The sequence below is a fragment of the Delphinapterus leucas genome, chromosome 10 (assembly GCF_059928025.1).
Source record: "Delphinapterus leucas isolate spDelLeu-1000000601 "Yukka" chromosome 10, BTC_Dleu_Yukka2, whole genome shotgun sequence".
NCBI lineage: Eukaryota > Metazoa > Chordata > Mammalia > Artiodactyla > Monodontidae > Delphinapterus > Delphinapterus leucas.
Genome location: NC_143138.1, coordinates 19,576,798 through 19,589,958, shown reverse-complemented (window position 1 = coordinate 19,589,958; position 13,161 = coordinate 19,576,798). Strand labels below are relative to the sequence as shown.

General features: G+C 39.8%; 1 protein-coding gene across 1 annotated transcript in view; it reads left to right on the top strand.

Annotated features, from left to right (window-relative positions):
• The window catches only part of KIAA0319 (KIAA0319 ortholog), a 52,313-nt gene that overhangs the window by 13,392 nt on the left and 25,760 nt on the right, over window positions 1-13,161 (top strand). The window contains exons 5-9 of the mRNA XM_022562203.3: window positions 390-487; window positions 1,358-1,445; window positions 2,408-2,500; window positions 3,827-3,959; window positions 11,768-11,996. Of these exons, the coding sequence (XP_022417911.3) occupies window positions 390-487; window positions 1,358-1,445; window positions 2,408-2,500; window positions 3,827-3,959; window positions 11,768-11,996 (641 nt within the window). The remainder of the gene's footprint in view (window positions 1-389; window positions 488-1,357; window positions 1,446-2,407; window positions 2,501-3,826; window positions 3,960-11,767; window positions 11,997-13,161) is intronic.

Below are 13,161 nucleotides of genomic sequence, written 5' to 3'. Positions count from 1 at the left end.
TGGCTCAGTGGTTGGGAGTCCGCCTGCCGATGCAGGGGACACGGGTTCGTGCCCTGGTCCGGGAGGATCCCACGTGCCGCAGAGCGGCTGGGCCCGTGAGCCATGGCCACTGAGCCTGCGCGTCTGGAGCTTGTGCTTCGCGGCGGGGGAGGCCGCAGCGGTGAGAGGCCCGCGTACCACAAAAAATATATATATAATAAAATAATAATTAAAACATAAAAAGATATAGATACCTTACTGTTCCTTACCTGAATGATAGTTGAAAGTTGAGTGCAGTCTATCTAAATTAATTTCTGCTAGTAGATTGAAGACTGTCATTTTCCTCCCTCTGCCCAGATTACAGTGACTTATAAGAGTTTATAACTACTCATATTTTTCTTTGCTCTCAGAAACAACCTACAACTATGAATGGAGTTTAATAAGCCACCCTGAATACTACCAAGGTGAAATAAAACAAAGACACACGCAAACTCTTAATGTCTCTCAGGTAAGTGGTAACCGGTGGTAACTGACAGCATACCTTAGAATTCAGGTAACGCCTTCTTAGCTGTTGAATCTAGAAGTCTCTCTTACGACTAAGATTAAAAGAAGAATATAAATGAATCAAGTTTCAAGCATGTAGGTAGACAGGTAGATTAAAATAAAGGGGCTTGCGGGATCTTTTCTTTATTTGACTTACTTGACATATCAGCCCAGGGAAGAGAGGCTGGCCCAGGCTGCTATGGGTCTCTGTAGTGAGGTTAAAGCCTGTGTTCCAACTCTTGATCCCTTTGCAGTGTTAGAGACACTCTGGTCATCTCTGATTCTTAGTCAGGCACATTTCTAGGATTGCCAGAAATTCCATTCCAGTTCACATATGGTTTGACTATCAAATATTGCTCCAAGATATAAGAAGAAATGTTCCCTCTTCTTGGCCCATAGATGATTATGTTCTCTTCATTTCTGATACTGCACAGCTACTGGTGCAACATGAGTTAGCATCACCCCCATGCCACTGAGCGCTGTTTCTCGAAGTCTGGTACCCAGACCATTGACAGCTGACCCACAAGTGCTACTTGGTAAAAATGCAAGATTCCCATACACTCAAGTTTGAGAACTGCTGCCCTCGGTTGGTCCATGTCACATACGCCTCTGTAAGCCCCGTGAACATCTGTAACTAAGCTGAAGGCCTTCCTGGGTGATCTTCAGTGTTCCAGCATATAGGCTTCAGACATGTGGCAGTGTGTCCACAGGTCCTGAGCCCCTTCTCTATGCTGATTCCAGGAGAACGGCTTCTGGAATATTTAAGGATTTTCTAGGCAGTGGACCCATCCTGTTGTTTGCATGTTTATCAGTATAACTTTTCTTTATCTTGCAGTTGTCAGTAGGACTTTATGCCTTCAAAGTAGCAGTTTCTAGTGAAAATGCCTTTGGAGAGGGATTTGTAAATGTCACCGTTAAGCCAGGTAAGCCTGTGTAAGAGGACAGCCTCCTGTTTATCTCAATTTTTGGTGCCTGAATAACACGGTAATATATCTTTTTAGTTTTACATTAGGCTCCATTGTAGAGAAAACATGCGAAGATTATACGGTTTTTTTCTTTCTTCTTTCTGTATAATTCTTAGTACTTGCTTGACACTGCTGTGTAAGGTTGCAAGGTTATTGCTTGCTGTTCTTAGGTGTGGCAATAGACTCCTCCGTCTGACATTTGCTGAGTTCACCCTTCTACCTCCATTCCCCGTGACTCAGCTTGTCCTTAGGTGAAGGGAGCAACTCAGGGGTCAAGGGAAATGTATGCCATGGGCTTTCAAGCTCCCTGGTCCTTTCAGGCCACCACTAGTCCATAGGTCAGTGCACTGGTGTGAATTAGAAATAGTGGCCCTTTGTCTGGGTGGGCACAGCCCTGGCTCAGTGCATGGAGCATGGGCCTTGAGCCTCTGCCACCCCCTCCTCTGGGCACAAGGGATGTGGGCCAGCTCAGTGCCAACCTCACCTCCAGCCTCTTCCCCAGGGGCTGACAGCTCCCCATTTTGCACATTCTGCCTGGTTATTCTTAGAGCTAAACGTGGTTGATGGGGGCGGGGCCGGGGGGGCGGGGCTTCAAAGAGTCAAGAGCCAGCTAATCGTAGGAGCTGGAACCCTACTCCATTGCTCCTCTCTTGCAGTTGCTGCTCAGGTTCTGTGACCAACCCCTTGCTTGTTATTACATGTGTTCATTCAGCCTGGGCTTTCATACAAAAATCTAAACCTGCAGACGTGCTCCTAAAGTGTATAGGGGGGTTCCAAAACATTACAAGTACTTCCCATAGTTGAGGACTGCAGGATAAACACTTTCCGGACAGGATATTTATAACCAATTTTTGAAAATCAGATGGTTTATTTGGGTGGTGACAACTTGGGCTCAGCCCGTGTCCTTTTTTCTGTCACAGCCGGAAGAGTAAACCTGCCTCCCGTGGCAGTTGTTTCTCCCGAGAGACAGGAGCTCACTCTGCCTCTGACGTCGGCCCTCATCGATGGCAGCCGTGGGTATCCAGCCATACTTCAGGGGATTTTGCCCTCTGCACTATGAGACGTAATGGGAGGCCTCTATTGAGGCTGTGAGGACTTATGGGCTAACTCACCAATAGATGAGCATCTATCTGTATCTTCAAGTCCTTCAGCTCCTTTAGCACAACTTCTCTGTCTTAGGCTGAATTTCCCTTCAGTTATGTCTCATTTGTCTATGACAAAATTCTTTAGGGTCTAGCTATTTGATCAGAATTAAAGCAATTATTAAAGAATCTCCTTTCGATGTAGTATACGTGATGAGCAGTTGGAAATCACTTTTTTTAAAAAATTATTATTTATTTTATCTATTTATTTTTTTTAGCTGCGTTGGGTCTTTGTTGCTGTGCACAGGCTTTCTCTAGTTGTGGCGAGCGGGGGCTACTCTTTGTTGCAGTGCACAGGCTTCTCATTGCGGTGGCTTCTCTTGTTGTGGAGCCCAGGCTCCAGGCATGCAGCCTTCAGTAGTTGTGGCACGAGGGCTCAGTAGTTGTGGCTCACGGGCTCTAGAGTGCAGGCTCAGTAGTTGTGGCGCACGGGCTTAGTTGCTCTGTGGCATGTGGGATCTTCCTGGACCATGTGTCCTGCACTGGCAGGAGGATTCTTAACCACTGCACCACCAGGAAAGTCCCTAAAGCCTGTTTTAAATGAAAATATTTACATGAGAAAATATATTACATTTTGATTCCTCTAATTCAGTGCGATTTAGTTACAGGAAACTGTTCAGGATTATTAATCTGTTGCATGAACTTTTCTTTCCTTAAATGAATTAGATGAAACTGGCTCCCTTCCAGGTCTAAACTTCTGTGATTCTACTTAGTACATTTTGTTTGCTGTCTTTTAAAGTAGAAATAGGAGGTTTTCATGTAGGATACTACCTTTATCTGGATTTACACTTAATAATTAGGGTAGTAAAAGGTGTTTTGTAATTATATAGGAGCATCTCAATTCTTTATGAATCTGTCAGTTCAGATACCTATTTGAATTATCAGTAAGATATCGTGTGCTGTAGTTGAAGTGAGTTAAAAAAAAAGCAGTTGTGCCTGTCACTTTGCTTTTTAAATTCACAACTGAGTCAAAACACCCTCACTCAAATCTGGTGGAAACCCAGGAGAAAAATCATGATGATAATTTAGAAAGAAGTAATCCTCCTTCTAACACATAATATATGGCCATTGAAATCTGTGCAATTATATAATTTCATATAAAATCAAATGTAAGCCCCAATAATGTAAATTACAAAATTTATGTTTTAATATTCTTGTGTTTAATTCTAGTTTTCGTTTATTTGTCAATCTTTCTAGACAGTACAGATGATACTAAAATAGTGAGTTATCACTGGGAAGAAGTTAATGGGCCCTTCCAAGAGGAGAAGACCTCAGCTGATACCCCCGTCTTACATCTGTCTAACCTTGTTCCTGGAAACTATACTTTCAGGCAAGTGGGTTCGCTTTCCAGCACTGATAATTTGACTAGTTCCGATAGATGCCGATAGAACATTGTGCTTCTTTTCATTTTGATCAGGAGACAGGGCAGATTTGGTATCCTCTGGGGTTTTGGTTGTCAGCCACTTTACACTCTGATACCATCATCAATAATATAAATTACAAGTGTGTATTTATTGGAAACCTTTGGATTTGGTTGTCAGGAATAGTATGGGATGGCATCTATTTTGCTGTGTTGAGATACGTGAAAGAAAGTTTCTGTCTTCAGAGTGAAAGTGAGGCAGGTTTATATGATTTACCTGTTTCTTTATCTTTTTACAACTTTTAAAGATATAACTGAAATGTAATAAACTGAACATATTTAAGGTATAAAATTTGATGAGTTTTGACATTTGCATACACCTGTCAGACCATTGTCACATTCAAGATAATAAACATTTCCATCATCCCCAAAAGTTTTCTCATGCCTCTTTGCAATCCAAACCTCTCTCTATTCCTGTCCTTGGGCAACCACTGACCTGCTTTCCCCCACTTTAAATTATCTTGCACTTCCTAGAATTTCACATAAATGGAATTGTACAGTAGGTGCTCCTTTTTGCCTGGCTTCTTTCACTCAGCAAATGATTTTTGAGGTTCATTCATGGTGTTGTCCCTATTGATAGTGTGTTCCTTTTTGTTGCTGAGTACTATTCCAATGTATGGATATACCACAATTTATCCTTTCATCTAGTATGGACATTGGCTTGTTTACAACTTTGAACTATTACAAATAAAGCTGCCATGAACATTTGTGTACAAGTCTGTGTGGACATGTATTTTCATTTTTGTGGAGTAAATACCCAAGAGTGGAAAGGCTAGCTAGGTTCTACGGTGAGCTTATGTTTAACATTGTAAGAAATTGCCAAGCTCTTTTCCAAAGTGGGTGTATTAATTTATATTCCCAGCTGTAGTGGATGAGAGTTCCAGAATCCACATCCTCACCAACACTTGATGTAATCAGTCTTTTTAATTGTATCTAATTTGATGCGTGGTTGTATCTCATTATGGTTTTAACTTGCATTTTCCTGTTGACTAATGCTATTAAGCATATTTTAGGTGTTTACTGACCATTCATATAACTTCTTTTGTGAAGTCTCCATTCAGATCTTTTTTCTGTTTTAAAAATTACATCTGGGCTTCCCTGGTGGCGCAGCGGTTGAGAGTCCACCTGCCGATGCAGGGGACACGGGTTCGTGCCCCGGTCCGGGAAGATCCCACATGCCGTAGAGCGGCTGGGCCCGTGAGCCATGGCCGCTGAGCCTGCGCGTCCGGAGCCTGTGCTCTGCAGCGGGAGAGGCCACAGCAGTGAGAGGCCCGCGTACCACAAAAAAAAAAAAAAAATTACATCTTACTTAGTTGTAAGATTTTTATACATTCTGAAACAAGTTCTTTGTTTTATATATGTGTTGTGGATATTTCCCAGTATATGACGTTTTGTTCTTTTAATGGTATCTTTTAAAGAGCAAAAGTTTTAAATTTTGATTGTCTAATTTATCAATTGTTTCTTTTATGTTTCATGCTTTTTGTGTTCTATCTAAGTAACCTTTGTTTAATCCCAAGATTGCAAAGATCCTGTTTTCTTTCTAAGTTTTATAGGTCTAGGTTTTATTTTTAGATCTGTGATCTGTTTTGAGTTATTTTTATGTATTGTGTGAGATTTTTGAATGTTAAATCAACCTTGCATTCATGGGATAAACCCTATTTGATCATGATATTCTTTTTGTTTGTTTGTGGTACGCGGGCCTCTCACTGTTGTGGCCTCTCCTGTTGCGGAGCACAGGCTCTGGATGCGCAGGCTCAGCGGCCATGGCTCACGGGCCTAGCCGCTGTGCGGCATGTGGGATCCTCCCGGACCGGGGCACAAACCCGCGTCCCCTGCATCGGCAGGCGGACTCTCAACCACTAAGCCACCAGGGAAGCCCCCATGATATTCTTTTTATGTAGCATGAGATTCAACTTGATAATATTTTTGTCAGGATTTTTATGTCTGTCTTCATGAAAGATTTGGTCTGTGCCTCCTTCTCTCTTTCTCTCTGTCTCTCTCTCTGCACTGTCACAAGGTTTTGATATGAGGATTATACTGGCCTAATAAAACAAGTTGACCAGTGATCCATCCTCCTTTATTTTCTGAAATACTTATGAACAACTGGTGGTATTTCTTCTTTGAAAGTTTTATAGAATTCACCAGTAAAATCATCTGGGCCTGGAATTTTCTTTTGGGGAAAGTTTTGATAACAAATCCAATTTCTTTAATAGATGTAAGCCTATTTAGATGTTCTGTTTTTTTTTAATTTTTCTTTTTTCTTTTCTTTTTATTTTATATTGGAGTATAGTTGATAAACGATGATGTGTTATCTGTTTTTTTCTTGTGTCAGTTTTTAGTAAGTTGTATTTTTCAAGAAATTCATCCATTCCTTCTAAATTATCATATTTTTTGGCATAAAGTTGTTCATAGTATTTTCATATTATCCTTTCATGTCTGTAGGATCTGTACTGATAACTTCTTTTTCATTTCCAATATTGGTGATTTGTGTTCTTTTTCTCTTGATAAGTCTAATTAAGGGGTTTGTTAATTTTATCTTCTCAAGGAACCCTAACTAGAACTGTTTTAATTATATTTGCCTGTTTTCTAATTTGTTCTTTTCTGCTCTTTACTGTTTCCTTACTTCTGTTTGCTTTTGATTTACTTTGTTCTTTTTCTTCTAACTTCTTAGAGTAGAATCTTGGTTCGTTCATATTAGAGCTTCCTTAAAAGCTTATAAATCTTTCACAGGTATAATTTTCCTCTAAGTGCTGCTTAGCTGCACCCCACACATTTTAGCTTATTATATTTTTAAGACCTCATATACTGCTTTAAGAATCTGATGATTTCAGAGAAGGAGCCCGTACATATGTATTTATGAATCCTCAGAAGTCTAGCCAGCTTAAGAAACTCTCAAGCATCTGACTGGATTCATCTTTGACTAAAAAGTCCACAGATGCTCTAAAGTGCTTTAGATTTTACACATGTTGTAAAAACTTCTGTTTGGGTTTATTGGAAATCTCAGCTTAAGAAGCAGTTTACTCCATTAGGATAGCTATCATTTAAAAAATGGAAAATAACAAGTGTCGGTGAGGCTGTGGAGAAATGGGAATCCTTGTGCATTGCTGGTAGGGATGGAAAATGGTAGAGCTGCTGTGGAAAACAGCTCGGCAATTCCTCAAAAAGTTAAACATAGAATTGCCGTATCTGCAATCTCACTTTAGATATATACCTCAAAGAACTGAGAGCAGAGACTCAAATAGATGCTTGTACACTATCTTCGTCCATTCAGGCTACTATAACAAAAATAACCATAGACTGGATGGCTTTTAAATGACAGAAATTTATTTCTCATACCTCTGGAAGCTGGGAAGTCCAAGATCAAGGTGCTGGTAGATTTGGTGTCTGGTGAAGGCCCTCTTCACATGGTTTATAGACAGCCATCTTTTCACTGTGTCCTCACATGGTAGAAGGGGTAAGGGAGCTCTCTGAGGTCTCTTTTGTAAGAGTACAAATCCCATTCAGGAGGCCTCTGCCCTCATGACCTAATCACCCGGAAGGTCCCACCTCCAAATACCAGTCACATTAGGAATTAGGTTTCAATATATGAGTTTTGGGGGAACAGAAAACATTCAGTCTATAGCATCCTCCAATGTTAGTAGAACAACACAAATGTCCATCAACCGATGAATGAGTAAACAAAATGAGGTATGTACATACAAAGAAATATTATTCAGCCTTAAAAAAATGAACTACTGAGACGTGCTACAGCATGGATGAACTTTGAAGACATTTGGTTAACTGAATGAAGCCACTCACAAAAGGACAAATATTGTATGATTCCACTTAGTTAAGGTGCCTAGAGTAGTCAAATTCATAGAGATAGAAAGCAGAATAGTGATTGCCATGGGGTGGTGGTAGAGGAGAAATGGGGAGTTAGTGTTTAATGGGTACAAAGTTTATGTTTGGGATGATGAAAAAGTTCTGGAAATGGAGAGTGGTAATGGTTATACAATAATGTGAATGTACTTACTGCCACTGAATGGTGCACTTAAAAATGGCTAAAATGGTAAGTTATATGTACTTTACCCCAATAAAAAAAAGAGAAATTTACCTAGCTCTGAAAGCTTCTTTTATTATTGAGTGGATTTCTGGGAATCTATAGGCCTTGTAGGGGTAGAGTGAGTAGCCACATGGGGCATCCAGTGCTCATGTGTGGGTTTTTTTTTTTTTTAAACTTTATTTTTTTAAGAGCAGTTTTAGGTTTACAATAAAATTGAAAGATACGGAAATTTCCCATATGTCCCCTGCTCCCCACGTGCTCAGTCTCCCTGTTATCAACATCACTCACCAGAATGGTTCATTTTTTACCAAGGATTAACCCACATTGACACATCATAACCACCAAAAGTCTATAGTTTACCTTAGGGTTCATTCTTGGTGTACATTCTATATGTTTGGGCAAATGTATCATGACGGATATCTATCATTATAGTATCATACAGAGTATTTTCACTGCCCTAAAAATCCTCTGTGCTCTGCCTGTTCATCCCTGTCCTTTTCCCCCTCCTCTGGTAACAACTGACCTTTTTACTGTCTTCATAGTTTTGCCTCTTTCAGAGTATCATACAGTTGGAAGTATATAGTAAGTGGCCTTCTCAGATTGGCTTCTTTCATGTAGTAATATGCATTTAAGATTTTTCCGTGTCTTTTTATGGCTTGATAGCTCATTTCTTTATAGTGGTGAGTAATATTTCATTGTCTGGATGCACCAAAGTTTATTTATTCATTCACCTACTGAGGGACATCTTGCTTGCTTCCAAGTTTTGGCAATTGTCCATAAAGCTGCCATAAACATTCATGTGCAGATTTTTGTGTGGACAGAAGTTTTCAACCCCTTTGGGTAAATACCAAGAAGCATGATCGTATGGTAAGAGTATGCTTGGTTTTTTGTGTTTTTTTGGTGGCCTGTTTTGTGGCTTATTAAACATACATTGTACATTTGGTTTGGCCATTGAGGAGGAGAATGCATTTAAAAGTCAAAATAGAGTAGCTTTTGTTTGTTTATCCAAGGTAAAACTAGGTGGCCATTGTGGACGTGATTTCAGACATGTTTGTGTATTGCTGAGAACTTGAATTTTCTGAACTGTATGGGATCTAAGGACACCACCAGTCATTCTCAAAACAACATCTGCTAGTAGCTTCCAGCTGCAACCTTATTGTCTGAAAGTCATCACCTCTTATAGAGTATGTTTAGTTTTGTAAGAAATTGTCAAACTGTCTTCCAAAGTGGCCGTGCCATTCTGCACTCCCACCAACAGTGAATGAGAGCTCCTGTTGCTCCACATCCTCTCCAGCATTTGGTGTTGCCAGAGTTTCAGATTTTGGCCATAGTATAGGTGCGTAGTGGTATCTCATTGTTGTCTTAATTTGCATTTCCCTGATACTGTATGATGTGGAGCATCTTTTCATATGCTTATCTGCCATATTCTTTGCTGAGTAGGTATTTATGCTAGTTTGATCCCTGGTTGGGGAACTAATAAAAACATGTGGTGTATTTATTTTTAGTTTACCACACTGGCTGCCACAGCTTGATCCAGAAGAAATATAGGTTTCGAGAGCCAAGTAACAATGCAGGTGTTTCAAAAAATGATATTTTCTTCTTCTAATAAGAATAATGCATGTTTGCTATAAAAATAAAAAACAGAATGTATCTAGAAGCAGAAAGAAGGAAATTAAACACCTCCCATAATTCCACTACCTAGGAATAAACATCCTTAAGAGTGTAGTACTAGGGAGACGCAAGAGGGAAGAGATATGGGAACATATGTATATGTATAACTGATTCACTTTGTTATAAGGCAGAAACTAACACACCATTGTAAAGCAATTATACCCCAATAAAGATGTTTAAAAAAAAAATTAACATGAGCGCATGGCAAATAAAGAAAACAACATAAAAGAAAAAAAAGAGTATAGTACTTATATTTATGGTTCTTTTTCTATACACATAAACTTAAAACTTTTTTCTTACTTGGATCAAAATGTATAAGATGTTTTACAAGCTACTTTCTATATTTTCTTCTAAAATTAAGAATTTTGTCTTTCATGTTTACATTTTATCCATCTAGAATTGACCGCATGTCTACCGTGGTTAGATCCAATTTTATTTGTTCCCACATGGATAATCAGCCTATTGTCCCATTACTGTTTATTGTCTAGTCTGTCCTTTCTCAATCTGCAAGACCACATCTCTTCTATATCAAATTGTCATATATGAGTGGATTTGATTTTGGATTCCCATTAATTATGGATATCTATGTCATTAAATATTCTGCAACATCATGTTTGATGCTGATACATTTCAGAAAATTAATTTAGCCCCATTATTCAGTGTTTGGGAGCACATTCTTATAGTTAAATTTTGGAATGCAAGTAAAATTTCTGGGTCAGAGGCCTGTATGTTTTTAAGGAGTTTGACATATGTTGCCAAATTATTGTCTACTTCTTATCTGAGGGTTTTGCTAAGGTAAACTTGTGGAAACTTTATGACCTAAAAGTCTAAGGGGACTTCAGAAAAGTTATTTTTAAAAGTCTTTCTATAACACTTTACTTATTTATTGGGGTAAAATTTATATACAGTGAAATGCCACTTTATGAGGTTCTTTTGATTAATTTTAATTTAATGACTCTTTACCTGTCTCATTGGGACAGGCCCACTTTGTTTTTATGTTGTTGTTTGTTTGTTATTTTTAACTCCCCAACCAGGGATCGAACCTGTGCCCCCTGCATTGGGAGCACGGAGTCTTAACCACTGGACCGCCAGGGAAGTCCCAAGGCAGGCCTACTGCTAACCCCATTTTACTAGGAAGAAATTCCCTTAGGGGCCCAGAATGTGTCCTGACTCAGCCTGGTTGAGGAGGAAGTACCTTAGGTGTTTGGTTTGCCGTCAGAGCGAGAACTGGAGTTTGGACCCTGGTTGTATAGAGTATGTGGGATAGAGGCCCAGAATATGGGGGCCCCCTGTACAGGTACCTTACCTACAAATAAGGCCTGTGTTTTTTCCAGAGCTTCATTCTCATATTCCTATTTACACCTGTTACACATGCATTGCTGCTCCAAACTAAATCTTGGCCCCAGAAGAATGAAGTGACCTTATTTCACTGATCCAGTTGCCACATCACCAATGAGTTTACTACAGGAGGGTCAGTGCAGCTCTCTGTGTTGTTTGTGTAGGCAGAGTATCGTTTGTATTTCAAAGTGCTTAATCCTAAAATTGCTTTGCAAGGAGTGTCCTGAAAACACTTAAGTCCTCTAGAAAAGAATGAGAAAATTAAAAAGCTTTGTAGCTGAAAATTCAGGAGTGATTTGCTGTCTCTACATGCTCAGGCCTGCAGGCAGGACTTAAAGCTGATACATTTGGGTCTCAGGTGGTAGAGAGAGGCTTCTGTGTTGGCTGAGGATGGTTTCTTCATCCAGCATCTCAAAGAATGAGAAACCCATATAAAATAAAACTCTATCATGTGAATATATTACTAGCTAAAAATAAAGTAAATCAACAGAAACAAAGAGAAAGTATAGCCTCAGGTCTCTGTTCTTTCCTCAGCTTCATCCTCAAATTTCTATTTACACCTGCTCTCGGTTGTTCTGAGAAATGTACCATAGGCAGACTAAATTGACCACTTGCCTTGATATTTGGCATATTCATGCAGTGTAATAGCTTCCTCTCCTTTTCATAGACTGACTGTTACAGACTCAGATGGAGCCATTAGCTCCACAACAGCAGCCCTAATAGTCAACAGTGCTGTGGACCATCCACCGGTTGCCAATGCGGGACCAAATCAGACCATAACTTTGCCCCAAAACTCCATCACTTTGAATGGAAACGAGAGCAGTGATGATCACCAGATTGTCCTCTATGAGTGGTCCCTGGGGCCCGGGAGTGAGAGTAAAGAGGTGGCCATGCAGGTGAGTTCTCCATCCTGCCTTCAGACTTTTATTTGTCTATCTGTGTGTTCATCTGTCCGTCCGTCCATCCATCTATCTATCTATCTAAAATATTGGTACAAGGGGGCAGCTAAATTCAGAAAATGTTTTATAAAGTTGTCTGATATATTACAACTAATAGAAGAACAGCTAAACTCACAAATCTTCCAAATTTATGTCACTTTCCTTCACCCACTCTATATAAGCCCAGGATAGCAACTAAGCAGCTCCTATACAGACAACTTGACCTTGAGGTTAGTTTAGGAAAAGTCTGACCTAACATTTGCTACAGAAATATTATTTTAGTATTAGGATAAACCTTAGGAATAATCTAATCTAAACCTCATTATCAGAAAATTCCTTTTTATTTTGTTTCTCCTATTTTTAGAAACTGCATGTTACCTTTTCTGGATCCAGTGGGCTCTTGTTAAGATCTTTTTGTATTTACCTTTTGATTTGTTCAGATTGCGAATATATCTGTCTAAAGTCATAAAAACCTTGAAACATTGCTGTATATTTATGCGTGAGTATGTGTGAGCTGTTTGCTTATTCTACTTCTGGTGATGGCCAGCTTGGTTTTTTTTTGTTTTTTTTTTTTTGCGGTACGCGGGCCTCTCAGTGTTGTGGCCTCTCCCGTTGCAGAGCACAGGCTCTGGACGCGCAGGCTCAGCGGCCATGGCTCACGGGCCCAGCCGCTCCGTGGCATGTGGCATCTTCCCGGACCAGGGCACAAACCTGTGTCCTCTGCATCGGCAGGCAGATTCTCAACCACTGCGCCACCAGAGAAGCCAAGCTTGGTATTTTTGAAGTTATGTTATTATTTAAGAGTTTAATGGAAGAAAGATAGTAGCTTACATTACCACCTTCCTCTTCTCCTTCAAACTCCATCTCACCAGTTCAAGACAGATTTCTCATTAGTGTTTATGGTGAAGTCAGACATTCCATGAAAACTGACCTACTTTACTTTTTGATATTTCTGGAAAGTGCTTTGTGATTATGATGAATTAAAAATGACTGGTTGGATGCATGAGTCTTGAAAGAGCCGTGAGTCCTCTAGATACCCTTGGAGAGCACTTGGTATAGAGTTCATCTCTACCTAAGAGTTGTGGCAAATGCTATGTTTGCTTCTGTTAGGTTAAGAATTCGC